Below are 15,504 nucleotides of genomic sequence, written 5' to 3'. Positions count from 1 at the left end.
CCTCCTTGAATGAACAAACCTTCTTCTTTTAGGTTAGACTGAGAAGCCTTTGCATTGGGTCTGCCTCTGTCCTGGCTTTTTCAAGAATGTGCCAGCTTGCTGTTCTTCTGTACCTTCTGTGTACTTCCATCAGCAAAGCCATAGAGTCATTTAAGTCATATGCCAAAGGTGTAATTTTCACAGCCCCCTAGAAGTGGTAGGATGGAAGTGTATGTACATTTGTGTGTGCTTTAGCCCACAGTTTCAGTGCCTTCCTTTAACTCCTGCCACTCTTTTCTACAGAATTGTTTGTTTTCAAGGATAACTTCTAAAATTAACTTTTTAAAATTGAGTCAGTGTGATACAATAAACAGGAAAGGTTCCACAGTAGTAGTAATGTGAAGTTCTGTTATATTGATAGCAAAGCCCTGCTGGCTTAAGTGGATGCAAAATCGAACACCTTATTAAATTAGTAGAGGTAGTAACATTTTTAGTTGAATAACTTCTGAAATAGATCTCTTATTTCTGCTTCTCAGGTGGAACAATTATAATAGTCCCCAGTTGAGCTTATACGAACCTTTAAAGTATATTAATTTTGTTTGTAAAAGATGTTATGGATGCATTGGAAGTCTATAGTTCAGCAAGCATTAAGCTCCTCTGCCTACTAATGCTCACACAGGACATTGTGCCTGCTAAAAGTACTTTCCTGTCATTTAACCTTGCTAATTTACCAATATTTCTTAATTTTGCTCCTTCCTGACTTCTTTCACATGTGAAAAATTAAGTTCTCATGGAAAATTAAATCACTTTTATGGAAGGCTCTAAAATGTAAGTCACATTTAATGAATGACTGTACTTTGCTCTGTAGGTATTGGTGTTCCTATTATGCTGGCTTATGTGTATGGAGTTGTCCCAATTTCCCTTTGCCGAAGTGGAGGCTGTGGTGTGTCAGCAGGCAATGGAAAAGGTGTCAGGATAGAATTTGATGATGAAAATGATATAAATGTTGGTGGGACAAATGCAGCTGTAGGTAAGAAAATTCTGTGTTTCATTTTCTATAAATTGCTATAAATTTGAGTCTTATCCACAGAGAAAAGTTTTTTAGGATAAAATTAATGCTGCTTTTTCATTGTACTGGTGTGTGGAAGCTTGATGGCTTTAATCTTTATAATATGGGGAAATTAATCCTGATCTGGTGCTATTTTTAATTACATAGCAATATCCTTTGTGATAGAACCTATTTTCCTTAACTCCATGTTATATCCTATAGATAGTTAACTGTCTGATATCTGAAGTACCTAACCATTATAGCAACTTCTCTTTTTCTTTGTGTTTTTGTTTGTTTTTTACCAACTTATCTTTTGGTCACAGTATGCTTTATAAAGCTGTTTTCTCAGCATAATTTCAGGAATGGTTTCCATGGTCACACTCGAGAAACTAAGAAGTTCTACTTCCCTAGCTGACAGACCTCCTTTATTTCTGTCTAGATACCACTTCAGTAGCAGAAGCACGTCATAACCCCAGCATAGGTGAAGGAAGTGTTGGAGGACTGACTGGCAGCTTGAGTGCAAGTGGAAGCCACATGGATAGAATAGGAGCCATTCGAGACAACCTCAGTGAGACTGCCAGTACCATGGCCCTGGCTGGGGCTAGTATAACAGGGAGCCTCTCAGGAAGTGCAATGGTTAGCTGCTTTAACAGGTAAGAGAGGTGCTTGCTTTCTGCCATACATATCCAGCTCTGTAAGCAGAACAAGTGGCATTACTAGGGTGGGGTTTTGGGGTTTTTTTTGTTTTTGTTTTTTAAATTGTTTCCTATTAAAGGGAACTGCCTCTGGGAGATAGAGGCAGTTCTCCAATGACAAACTTTATTTCATCTCTTTGAGGACTCTGGTCTGGCAGGAAGAGTGACTTTTTTTTTCAGAGTGTTCTCCTGCTTCCCAGGAATCAGAGGGAGACATCTTCACGTCCAGCACAGTCATGTTCTCTGGCACATCCCACACCTGAGTCAGAACTGTTGACTTACTCAATAGTCTACAAGTAATAAGCTGTGCCTTCAGAGTATCTGGCTGGAGTGTGGATTGAAAATAGATTTAGGCAGCAGGAGAGGGAGCTGAACACCTGACCTTGCTGAGGTGGCAGCTTCTTATCACTTTCATGTTCAGTATCTCCTGTGAATTGGGGCCTTACTGTTTGTTGGCTGTCCTGCACCCTGAAGAGAAAGGGAATGTCTGAAAAGGATTTTTACCATTTAGAGTTCAGAATGGGATTTCATCTTTAAATCTGGCACTAACACTTTCTTTAAAAAAAAAAAAAAACTTTCTTGAGTAACTTGGCAGTCCAGGCTATATAGAATAAGGAAATCAGTATAGCATATCAAGGGTTTCCACGTGTGTTTCAACTGCTGAGATGTCATCAACAGATGAGGTGTGACTGCTGAGATAGGTTTACCTGCCCTCTTCTACAAAGACCTGAGAGTGGAAAACAAAATAAAAACCACTCCCAATTCACTGAACAAAACATTTGGAAAAAATCTTATTTGATTTCTGGTTTATCTGCTCAGCCCAATTTAAGATTGCTCAAGTTTCTATAATTCCTATTGCAGTTGATAATGATACAGTATAAAGCAGAGTACAGAACACAGTTCTTAGTAATAATTTTGCTTAGTAATAATACTGCTTAGTAATAATTTTGCAGATGCAGAAATGGGAACTGTAAAATCTTGAATTTACATTCCCTTCGGATTAAGATTGAAAAAACCAAAGTACAGTTGCAGCTCAGTCTTGAAGTTGTTCTTGTAAACCTTAAGGATAAAAAAACCCCAGAACTTGTAGTTAGCATGCAAAACTTATTTGGTGGGAAGTTAATTTGATTTTGCTTTTGGATGTTTGTCTCTTTTTTTTATCAGAAAATAGTCATTTTTGAAACTGGGAAGAGAGAACCTGTTTCAGTGCATTTGTACTGGAGCAACTAATAATAAGTTCATAATAAACTCTAACTACTGAATGTTGGAAAAATTCTACAAGGCAATAGAAAAATAATTTTCAACTAGGGTGCTTGGAGCTGTAGCAGCAGTGCAGTGTGTGCAACTCTTTTCTTTCTCTCCAAGACTGGAAGTCCAAGCAGATGTGCAGAAAGAGCGATACAGTCTGAGTGGAGAATCTGGCACAGTGAGCCTGGGAACAGTTAGTGACAATGCCAGTACCAAAGCCATGGCAGGATCCATTCTGAACTCCTACATCCCTTTGGACAGGTAAGAGTTATGTGGTGCAAACAGAAGATTAACAAGCCTTGTTTATTATAGGATATTTTAAGCATGTCTCAGCTTTTCTACTTTAATGACTACCCTTTGAAACTGCAAATTTTGTTACTCATTGAATTACATGTGATTACTTACATTCACCAAGGCTATTTACAAAAAGAAATGCCACTGCAGTAGCTCAGACAAGTGTCTGATCTTTCACACATCGTGGGGTTTTTTGGGCAGTTTATTTGGCTAACACTTAACTTTCCTAAAACAAGTTACATTTCTCAACTTTTTTGCTATATACCTTGTAAAGAGTTTGTTTTGCTGTGTTAGCTGGTTTGTCGCAGATGATCACTTACACTGACGGATTCTTCCTTGTTCCAGGGAAGGCAACAGTATGGAAGTGCAAGTGGATATTGAGTCGAAACCAGCCAAGTTCAGACACAACAGCGGCAGCAGTAGCGTGGATGATGGCAGCGCCGCAGGCCGCAGCAATCCCGGCTGTTCGTCGGCCTGCTTGCCAGAAAGTAAATCCAGTGCCACCAAGTGGTCCAAAGAAACAACAGCAGGAAAAAAATGTAAAGGTAAGCTGAGAAAGAAGAGCAGCATGAAGATAAATGAGTCCAGAGAGGACATGGATGCTCAGCTGTTGGAACAACAAAGCACAAACTCCAGTGAATTTGACTCTCCCTCTCTCAGCGATAGTATTCCATCTGTAGCAGATTCTCACTCGAGTCATTTTTCCGAGTTTAGTTGCTCAGATATGGAAAGTATGAAAACTTCCTGCAGCCATGGTTCCAGTGACTATCACACTCGCTTCACCGCAGTCAGTGTTCTCCCAGAGGTGGAAAACGATCGCTTGGAAAATTCTCCACAGCCAAGTGGAATCCCTGGGCCTGTTCCAGCAGCCCCAAGCACTGATGTCCCACAGCTGACTCACATTGCTGAGGAAGGTGTTCCCAGTGGATCTGCAAAAGATACAGATTTAGGTGTAGGTGAAACGCTGAAAGAAACAAACAACAACCATTCACGACATGCTGGGGAAATAAGCACTGCTATTCAGACTGAAATTTAAGCCTGTAAGTGCTGCAAAAATGTATTTACCACTAAAGAATCCTGTCTGAAAGCTGGTTGAATTACATGCAACTTCTGTAAGTTTCAGGTGACCAGCAGAAGGAAGGTTTTGATACAACTGTGTTTTATATGTACTTGTCTCAGAAGGCAAAATACTTCATATGGATCTTAGACCTGTGTGAAGAGACATGAAGGCTTTAACCAAGTGCATTACAGCAGTACAAATACGTCCATGTTTTGTATTTTTGCCACAACTTTGCTTGAAAGCCTATACTTGGTGTATTTAGGTAAAAATTGGCAAATTCTTCATATGCTAAATGCTGAAATGAATATGTCCTGCACTGTTCACTTGGAAAATACAGCATTTGGGATAAGTGGGTGTTAGCTGAACATTAGTGACTTAAAATCATTCTTGTGTGAACAATATTTAAGGGAAACAAAAGTTTTGCAGAGACCTATACTAACAGATTTCAACAGTGAATATTCATAATGATAATTTTGTTTCGTAACTGGACACACACTGTAATTAGAATGCATGCAGAATGAACCGCATATCTTCAGATGGATGTAGCCTGTGTCAGAAGTGTTTGTATGTGTGTACACTTTGAGCAAGGTTATGGCATTTTACATAATTCTGAAACAGAAAAAATTGGTACTTAATGTATGGTGGAATGGAGATGTCACCTGTGAAGAACAGCGGGGTTACTTATTTATTCATGCAACCAACCATGCAGCAGATAAGGCTCCTATATAGTGTATAAAAACTGTAAAATAACAGTCCAGTGATTTATAAGCATTGTAGAAAAGCAGATGCTGTCACCTTTCATTAGGGGGAAAACAGTGCCCCATCAATTCTTGGTGCCTTTGGAAAAGACTGGGTTTGAAGTGCCTGGTCGTTTGAGGATTTTACTGTAATGTTTTCTGGAATGTCCTCTTTGGCCACCTTGGATCACAAAAGAAAATTCTAGTGAATAAAATGACTGTGGTAGATAAATGTATAATAATAATAATAATAATAATGAAGTATCAGCCTACCAAAGACTCACTCAGGCTTTAGTGGTCATGACATCTCTTTGCAAGACATGCATATCTTCAGTCCCAGATTCAAAGTGCAGTGCAATGACTGCCCAGATGCAAAGATGGGTTCCAAATATGCTGGCTTTTTTCCTTTTCTTTTGTATATGGAAGATGTACAGCTGAACACAAACTGAAGTTGGCCAAAGCGCCTGCACTATTAACATTTTTTTTTTTTTTTGCTATGGAATTCACAAAAATTAAAAAAAAAAATTAAAAATTTAAAAAAAAAAAAAAGTTGTGAATATCAGAATAACAGTTAACAATGTTCTGTCTTGTGTTTCATGTATTGCCATTATGGTGCTACTGGAAGTTTGGTTGGATAAAAATAAAATGCCATCAGCTGCAGTCCTCTTCCATGACTTATCCTCACCAGTTTCAGTAATATGCTTATAACACTAGTGCCAGTTATGTTATTTGATAATGCTTGTTACAGTATTTGTATATTTGCAATTCAGTTTTGCTCAATAATATGTGTGTAAGCTGCATATCTGAAATAAATGTCTAAATACTGACTTCTAGTGGCCCTTTGTTTAGTATGCTGCTTAGCCTCAGAAAATTGTGTATGTTCCCAGAAGGTGCAATAGTAGTGAGTTGGGAGGTGGAAGACCTATTTCTGTGAGTTTAAACCTAACCTAATTTCTCAGGGCCTTGTTTTTGCTGTGCAGGAATTTGGAAATATGTTTTACTCGTGTAAGTAAACTTTATCAAAAGATGGTGTTATTTTTAGTCACTCTGAAGTCATCCTTGGTAATATTCTATGCCACATTAAGATGTAATTAATGTTGAAATGTAGGTAAGAGGTAAGTTTTTCTGTTTTCTTTTGGTTAAGCTTTTAGGAGTAAACTGTTTTGCTAATACATTTTGTTAATTTTTTTTTCCAGAGGTATTATTACTTCATATGTGAGACAGTCTAACCAGCACTAATGAATGTAGAAAGGCACTGAACTTTAAGTTCAAAAACAGATATACTTCTGTCAATACTCTCATACAGAAGATGCTTCTCCTGTGAAAAGGTGAAAAGTTTGAGACAGGAGGTGAAAATGTACAGGGAGCTGAAGGGGTCAGCAGATCACCTCTCAGGTTGCCTTGCAGGTGAGCAGTGATGGCAAATCACTGTAAAAGGCAACAGCATTCTTGGATGCCTCTGCCTTGGGTGTGGAGTCTTCAGGGTGTATCTAGACCTTTAAGTGACTATTTTTAAAGATGTTTTTAAATGGCAGAAATTCTTGGTGGATCCGCTGCCACAGCCTGGGCTCTGGTGTGGACCCTGCAAACCAGAGGTTTCTCTCCCTTGGAAATAACACTGCTTGTCTGTGTCTGTACTGCCATCTTGTTGCCTGGCAGTCCCATCATCTAAAAGTCTTGTTTCTTTATAAAGGGAAAAAAGCCACATGACGTTCTCCATCATCAGGTCGTGTTTCTGAGGAAAAGGTACAAACACTAATAAGTCTGATTAAGGTGAAAATGAGACAGTGGAGCAGAAACTCAGGAATGAAGAGTCTGAAAAGCACCATTAGCATCTTGTCTGCTCCTCTCTGCCCCAAGGTAAGAGTCATGTGGTCTTCTCAGACTGAACAATCTGATGTTGCTGCAGGAGCAAAATGTTCTGTCAGGGTCAAAGAACCCCCAAGTCTGATCTTGGTGAGAAACACAACCCCAGACAGGTCACGTTGTCTTTGTTACCTTCAGTCTCAAAGGGCAGAAGAATCTAAGAAATGTGGGCATGAAGGAATTCTTTATCATTGTGAGGTTCCAGTCAGGCTTTGCCTCAAATTGGGAACTGGGAGCACGACCTCTTCCCTCCGACTCCAACAGATGTCTTACAATAGGGGAGGGGGTGGGAAGGGGGAAAGAAATGTTGCCTGGAGCTCTGCATAGGACTGCCCTACCCCCCCAGGCCATGGAATCCTGCAGGTGCTGATACTCTGCCTTTTTCTCTCTCTGTAACAAGTGGGATGAAGGATGCGTATGCCTCAGGCATTTTGAGGGCCTTGGGAAGAGTTAACAGGGGAGGCCATAAAGCTTGAGAGGAGACAGCTTGAGAAGAGGGAAGTCAGAAAGTTGAAAAAAAGCAGCTCCTTGGCAGGCCCAGGTTGGAGCCTGTTAATTAGGAGAGACAATTAGAGGAAAACACCTAACCAAAACCTGTTAATTCTGCTAATGAGGCAAACTGCAAGGGAGGCAATCACTTGACAGAACTTTCTAGGTCAAGTCAGGCTGAGCAACGAATGGGTAGTGGCTGTGGGACAGCAAGAAATGGGTGGCATGAAAGGAAGAGAAACTCCAGCCCATTGCCCTTCTCCCAGGGTGGGTCCACCAATCCCCTCTTCTCTGCCATGGGACACCCGGGATGCTGCTGGATCCTTGGGTGGTGACTTTTCTCTCTATCTCCCTCTACCTTTGGGTGGTGCTTTGTTTTCCTTTCTCTTCTCTCTCGTTCTCTCTCTTCTTTCTCTTCCAGGAAGCTGAACATGAGCCAGCAGTGTGCCCAGGTAGCCAAGAAGGCCAATGGCATCCTGGCCTGGATCAGGAACAGTGTGGCCATCAGGTCCAGGGAAGGGATTCTGCCCCTGTACTCAGTGCTGGTGAGGCCACAGCTCGAGTACTGTGTCCAGTTCTGGGCCCCTCAGTTCAGGAAGGAGACTGAGGTGCTGGAGCTGGTCCAAAGGAGGGCAACCAGGCTGGTGAAGGGACTCAAGCACAGACCCTATGAGGAGAGGCTGAGGGAGCTGGGGCTGTTCAGCCTGGAGAAGAGGAGGCTCAGGGGAGACCTCATCACTCTACAACTACCTGAAAGGAGGGTGTAGCCAGGTGGGGGTTGGTCTCTTTTCCCAGGCAACTCTCAGCAAGACAAGAGGGCATGGTCTTAAGTTGTGCCAGGGGAAGTTTAGGTTGGATATTAGAAAGAATTTCTTTACCAAGAGGGTGATCAGGCATTGGAATGGGCTGCCCAGGGAAGTGGTGGATTCTCCATCCCTGGAGATATTTAAAAAGAGACTGGATGTGGCACTCAGTGCCATGGTCTGGTAACTGCAGTGGTGGTTCAAGGGTTGGACTTAATGATCTCTGAGGTCCCTTCCAACCTAGCCGATTCTATGATTCTATGATTCCTCTCTGTCTCCTCTTCTATTTTCTTCTCTTTTCTGTCTCTTTAGGATTAGGCTAACAACCATAGTTTTAATGCCTACCAGTTCTGTTTTCAATGAAATTGTGTAGTACTGTTACCTTTACATTGTCCTTGTGGGATCCCACAAGAAACTCCATGTTTCCAGCCATTGGGATGATCATGAAGCCAGTATGGGAGGCAGAGTTAGACACACAAAACACAAGAGTAGCATTGAACTTTCACAGCTAACAAGTCAATCTACACAAGTCTTGGAAGACAGCTCTGAAGATACTACTTTAATCCAAATTTGTGGTTTGTTGCTCTTCATAAGATGATATTTTAAGGACATAAGATATAAACCAAGGGTATAGACTGGACAAGTGAATGAAGAGCTCCCAGGGTTCCTCCAGGAAGGAGGTGGTCTCGTACTGTTCTGCTTGTCTGTGTGAACGCTGGCCTTGCTGCCAAAGCTGCTGTGTCCCAAAGGGGGGGGGGGGGGAGCAACAGACACTGCACAGTGTAACTTGTGAACAGTCTCTTGGAGTCTGAAGAGGAAAATTTGGCAAGTATCCATCAGCTCATGTGTTACGGTTTTGCAATGGGTTTCTAAGTAGATGCAAAATTTTTCATATCAGGTTTTGAATCTTGGTGTAAGAAATCTTGAGGAGGTGGGGGCATGGCCATGCTCTGTGAGGGCATGAAACCATCCTCTGAAGATAGGACTGGAAAAGGTGCTGGACAAGGCCTGGCCAGGACACACTGGTCTGTCTGGTTAGGAGTTGGAGCTCAGTACACAGAAGCATCCCTGCTTTCAGCTGCACTTCTCTAAAGGGTCCTGATGAGATCACATGGCAGCTCTGATCCTCCTGTTCTGAAGGGAGCCCTTGGGCTGTGCTGGAGATCCTCTGAGTAGCTGCATCTAGACCTCCTCCTGGGCTCTCTCAGATAAAACATTTTTGTTGAAGTTCAAAGTTATTGCTAAAATGAATAATATAGCAATCTATTTCACATAATTAAATTGAAACAGTTATTTTAAAGTGCCCCTGAGTACTAGTGGAAGCAAGAGTTGTCTTTTTTAGTTTGCTGAAGATTGTAGCATCAAGACACAACTAAATGTTCAGGAATTCATGGTTATTAAAAAAAAAAAAAAAAAAAAAAAAGAAAAGAAAAGAAGTTGGGTTTGTTATCCAAAAGGAGCCAGATTTTATATATGTGTTTGTTATACGTCTCTATCCTCTCTAATTATTTGCTTTTCAATAGCAGAGAGATTACAACAACTTTTCAGAAGTTGGTGATTTTTGTTGTAGCTTCTCTGGCCTTGGTGGGCTCTGCTGCCTCAGTACCCCGGGATGCAGCAACCCACGAGGGATGCTGTGCAGCTGCAGGGGTAGGAAAAGATGCTCATGAGTAACCATGCTCAGCTGTGGGCTCACAGCTCAGGTGTCTGCAGTGCTCCCTATCCTCTGCTTCCAGAGCTGCTGACCTTGCCTAGTGTGGGGCCTATGCACCATCTAATGTGCTTTTGGGATTTGGGTTGGGTTTGGGGTTTGGTTTTTTTGATACAGTAGCTTTGGTTTCTGGTCCTTCTTGGTGAGGAAGGTCCTCCAGATGCTGGAGGCTGCTAGGCAGGGACAGGGATGTGCTGCAGGGAGACCAGCAGAGCTGAAGTTCCTGCAGAGAGTGGCTGCAGCTCTGCACCATCCCCATCAAGGCAATTCCCTCCTCTATCAGGAAAACAAACACAGGGTTCACGGCAAAGTCTGTTCCTGGATGCTGTGTGACCTCGCTTGGCTTCCCTTCTGCATGGAAAACCTGACCTCACCTCCCAGCACTCACAGTGCACAGAAAGCTGCAGGTACAGCACGGGCAGCCAGTGCTGAGCAGCACCAACCCCAGCATCAGGCAGGGCTGAACACAGGACCAAAGCAGAGCAGGCCCTTCAGCACTGAGCAAACCTGTCTGTACGGCAGAGTGTCAGAGAGTGAGCAGGGCAAGGTAGGCAGACAGAGAGACCTCTGTGTGAAGCTCCTGCTGTAACTGCCCCACCACCAGCTCCTGGCTGCAGTAACTGCATGCTCTGCTGGAACTGTGGGGAAGGCAAAAGAGGGAAAGGTCCCGGGAGCACAGCTGGGTAAGAGCATCCTCTCACCAGCCTCTGAGCTGATACCTAAAATGTGCTGAAACTGCTGCACTGGGTTCCCCTTCAAATGAATGGATCAGGCAGCAGAGGGAACAGGTACCTGCCTGGCACAAAAATTCAGCCTCTTGGCAGCAGCTGGAAGCTCAACCACAAATGTTAAGTTGCTGATACACCAGCACCTGTTTCACCAGCTCCTGAGGAGCTGAGCTGGCAACAGGACTGTTACTGCTTACCATCTCCACAGTAAAAAACATTAAAATTCACAGCAGCCTAAATTAGAGTGGCGGGGTTTAGGCACCAGGCTGATGTTGGTGTGTTTTATGTGGCTCAAGCTACCCCTCCCTCACAGACTGTGCTCAGGGTGTTTCTGAACACATCACTGTGTCCCGGACACTTCACTCCCCTCTTTGCCCCCTGTGCCTCCTCTTGCTTACAAGCAAACCCACTCTGATGTTTGTTGCTGCATTTATTCACCAGGGTGGCATTTAGCAAGCAGGACACCAGGGCCCTGCACTGCCACAGCTGGAGGCTGCATCTCACACTGAAATGGGTGACATCCCCGTGGGCAGGAAACAGTGCTGCTAGAAACCTGTTTTTAGGTTTCTGGTTTAATTAAGGGATTGATTAAAACTGTCCTAAAATTAACTGTGACACTCTACACCTGTCTCTGAAAACCCATGTGTCTGTTTCCTCATGGATACACGAGGACTTGTCAAGAACACTCCATTTAAAAATCTTGTCTTTTAAAGTAGTTTGTTTTGGGTTTTTTAATGTCTCCTAAATTTACTACATTATATTTTTGATGATTTACTGCTGCAAAAATTCCCATTTTTGTCATCAGTCTCAAAATGAACTATACAAATAAGACACCAACCTTAGCAGTCAAGACTCTTTCCTAGCAGACAGCTGAAGAGTTCATAATACTTGGGATTTTTGTGGCACAGATTCAACTTCACCAAAGGCTTTTATGCAGTGACTTTTGTCTCTTACTCAACTACAATTTTCAAATGAGTGAGACTATTTTTAAATTACATAGCTGGTTTTTATGCTTTTTAGCAAAATAACTTTTTCCTAATCCATGTGTTATTAATACAACCCTTCAATTTATTATTAAAACTACTCTGAACTCTATTAAATGAAGATTGATTAGGTTTTCTAAACCATGTCAGGAAGTTGCACACATACAATTAATCTTCTCTAAAAATACTTAACTACAGTGTGAAAAATAAAAAGATTTAAACCATTAAGACACAAGTTAGTGAATGTGAATACTATGTCACTATGATTGAAGAATGAGATTGGCACTTTGTTGGTGAAGTACAATTGGTTATGCATAGATTCTATGAGCTATGGATCTGTCCTGAACATGACATTCTCACAAAAAGAGGAAATTTTGAAGGAAAAACAAACCCACCACTAGTAGTGACAGTTCCTTAGGAATTAAAAACCTCATTCTTAGCACTCTGCTTCAAGACAAAATTTATAATCCACATGTCTGAATAAGGCTAAGCAGTGTAGGACCAGAGAAGAGAAACCATAATTGTTCTTCTCCAGAAACAAACTTTATTTTTTTTAATTAATATACACCTGAGAAAAACATTACAACAACATTCTTAGTAGTATTTCTGTAGTGCTAGTATTTGATATACATTTATATCACATGTGCAAAGAAGGCATTGGGGTGCTTGGAAGAACTTAAAAGCTTCATCTGGAAAAAGCGAGCTTTGTCAGAGTCAAATATAAAACAAGTACTGCCTGAAATAACAAAAATAAACCATATTGGTCCACAAAAAGGTTTTACTTTTAGCTTTATGAATATGCCTGTAAACAGAGATAGCTGGTGGTGTGAATAATCTGATTATAAAACTCAAGTTAAGTATTTTTATTGCCAAGTGCAGCCACTTCTCCTGTTCACCAGTCACTTCAAAAGCCATGCAAACTCACAGTCCTTCCACATACTGAAAAAATTTAATCCTCTGTGCACTAAAAAGTACTTGCTTGTTAATAATTTTAAAAACATATTGTTTTATTTAATAATTAACTCTTTTGATTCAAAGGTTCTATGACAAGCTAATATATTATTCATTCACCTTTGTTGCTAAGCTGCACCAAAACTGTTTTGTATAGAGGAAGGAGAGTGAAGAAATAGATGGTTTGTAGTTTTATCTGAAAAGCATTTAATACTTTTTGCAAATTCATGTTAGCAAACCTATTTCTAGCTGACCCGTTCAGCTTGAAGACACCACTTCTTTATCACAAGAACACACAACCCACAAAATCTTAGGAGATGACTTAAAGTGTATTATCTATCATACCATCCAGTTATTTAACTGTAAAATATATTTTCATATATATAATTAACACAATCTAAATAAAATCTGTATTCCAAATAACATGTAACATGAACTGTTACTGAACACAAACACATGCATTGAATTCTATGGATTAAAAATGTTTACAACTACAAGAAAAAAAGAGCAGCAAGTTTTAAATATGCATATGCTGTCAAAACAGAACAGAATTCCAACAGCCTGGGTAAAAACCTGTTTCAACTCATACAACTCTGCAGAGTTTATCAATCCATCTTATAAACATGAACTATGTGCATGCGACCAACAAATTTTAACTTCTTAAAGTTCATAAACCTTTTTAAGGCTCTGAAGATCTTCCAAAGAATACTGCTGATTCTGGTTTTCTGAAAGTAAGTTGCTGAACAGTTGCTGAACCTGCTGTTTGTCATTTCTGCTAAGAAGGGCCAGCACCACCTAAAAAAACAGATTAAATTTTATAATTAACACACGTTGATTAAAAATCATAGGATTTGATAGAGATAAAAGGAAATAATAGACTGAATTTGTAAGATATGAAAATTTCCTTTGTGTTTCTGTTCAACTTAAGTACAGGTTCAATCGAGTTTCTTACCTTAAATCTTTCTGCTTTGCTCAAGTAGAAAAGGTGCTGATATACAAGGCCAGGGTCTTTTTCAACTATGTAATATTTCAATGACTGGATAAGAATCAAGAAGATTTCTCCTTCGAGTTTGTTACTTAGTAGCACTGGTAATTTTTCTGGATCAGTAATTGTTAAAAGATCTGCACAAGCAGCTATATCCTGACTGGCACGCACTGCGTTCATTATCTGACCAAAGTCATAAGCATTAGATGGTTCAGAAATACGCAGTTTCTCAGAGGTCTTCAGTTCACTCTTCTGAACTGCTTCCTTAGAAGGAACATGATCAGTCACAGCATCATCTGATGTAGCAAATGGTCTCTCTTCCTCTTCATCAGATTCAGTCACCTTCACAGAGAAAATGGCAATAAATAACTTTCAAGTGAATACTCTGAAGCTTCATAAATTTTATGAATAGATCTATAATTTCACTAAATTATAGTTACACTTTACTCTTCATAAAAGAGTCCTCTATGTCCTACTTCCCCCCAGAATAGCATCTAATTAATCTTCAAGGCTTGTAGTTAAAAGTGTGCACTGGGAGAAGGCTGAGGACCACTGTGTATACATGTATGAGGAGTGAAGCTGCAGGAGAGAAGCAGAACTGAAGTTCTGTCACCAGATACCCACCTCTCAGTTCACTGCTGGGCCTTCAGACTAGTACAGGTACCTGTACTTCAGGTACATGACAGTTCCATCAGGTTGCAACAGCAACCTCTTTGCGAATCTCACTGAAGAAGGAGAAAGCTCAGCATGATCTCACTGCCTAAATACCCACTTAACTTCTCCAGAGTTTGCAGCCTGTACTCATTTCATCAGTTGCTAGAAAATTACCAATGGGGTTGACTACATTTGCTGAAATCCATTCCAAGCAATCAAGAGCTGTGGAATTATTACAAACTGAGTAAGGTGTCATTGAATGTAGTCTCTCCAAGGGATGCCAAAGTTTTCAGAAAGTCTGAGGATCACGTACATACAGTGCTGTGAGCTACATTAGTTGGGCTTATAAACATTTTTTCTATTTTTTCAACAATCCTTAGTATCAAGAGAGAAATCTTGATACTTATATACATAATTATAGCTTGATTAAAATGGAGTAATAATGATAAATCCCAATTCTTACTTTTCTTTGCAGTCTGCTTGCACTACAGCAGACAAAACAGGGAAGGCTCTCTAAGAGGGCAGCTGTAGTTAATGACAGCAAACATTTATGTTTCCTGCCCCACCCCTGGAAAATCTACCACTGCCAGCAGCGTAGTTACCTGGTCTCTGAACAATGTACTCAACACTTCCTAACCTCCCAGAACACTCTCCAGGTCCCTCTGGCTGTCACAAATCAGAGCTTAACTAACACTATACCCAGCTTACACTACTTACATAAAATCCCATGAACTCGTGACAACGTGAAGTGTTTCAACAGAATGAGTTATTTCTACAATAATCACTGCAGTTCCCATTTTACCTGCATTTTGGAATTACATTCTCAAATTACAGTATTACTGTACAGACTGGCAACTGTGTATTTTAGCTATAGGTTTCACAATAAAAAAAGAGAGAAAGCCCCAAAACATTCTTAAAGGACCATCAAAGCAACAATCCAAACATATCAGATGACTGAGAAAATCCTTTCACCGCCTAATTCTTTGATCTGGTACATGAAAGTTACACCACATTTTCCTTCATAAGATCTGACAGGTATTTCACTCATACTCTTGCTCTTCAAGGCAGGATTTTGTCCTTCAGACCAGTAACTTTGCTACTAGCACAAGAAGAGCCAGCACGCCTGCTGACTCTGAGCCTTTGCCAGCACAGCTCCAGGGGCTTCCCCAGTAAACTGCATTTGCACAGCCGTATTCCAAAAAATTGTCATTTCAAAGTCTAAGCAGTTTTTTGGGAGCCTATCCTGGTTTAATGCCATCTAAATGGACTCTCT

At 40.8% G+C, this 15,504-nt stretch overlaps 2 protein-coding genes across 2 annotated transcripts in view; one reads left to right on the top strand and one right to left on the bottom strand.

Annotated features, from left to right (window-relative positions):
* The window catches only part of RNF19A (ring finger protein 19A, RBR E3 ubiquitin protein ligase), a 60,763-nt gene extending 54,875 nt beyond the window's left edge, over positions 1-5,888 (top strand). The window contains exons 7-10 of the mRNA XM_030445414.1: positions 848-1,009; positions 1,467-1,680; positions 3,088-3,231; positions 3,610-5,888. Coding sequence (XP_030301274.1) covers positions 848-1,009; positions 1,467-1,680; positions 3,088-3,231; positions 3,610-4,300 — 1,211 coding nt within the window. The 3' untranslated portion in view covers positions 4,301-5,888. The remainder of the gene's footprint in view (positions 1-847; positions 1,010-1,466; positions 1,681-3,087; positions 3,232-3,609) is intronic.
* A 6,907-nt stretch (positions 5,889-12,795) lies between these two features.
* SPAG1 (sperm associated antigen 1) overlaps positions 12,796-15,504 on the bottom strand; it is a 40,073-nt gene continuing 37,364 nt past the window's right edge. The window contains 2 exon segments of the mRNA XM_030445483.1: positions 12,796-13,387; positions 13,545-13,919. Coding sequence (XP_030301343.1) covers positions 13,253-13,387; positions 13,545-13,919 — 510 coding nt within the window. The 3' untranslated portion in view covers positions 12,796-13,252.

This window comes from Calypte anna, chromosome 2 (assembly GCF_003957555.1).
Source record: "Calypte anna isolate BGI_N300 chromosome 2, bCalAnn1_v1.p, whole genome shotgun sequence".
In the NCBI taxonomy this organism is placed as follows: Eukaryota; Metazoa; Chordata; class Aves; order Apodiformes; family Trochilidae; genus Calypte; species Calypte anna.
The sequence above is the reverse complement of the archived record's forward strand: the minus strand, read 5'-3'. Positions and strand labels throughout refer to the sequence as shown.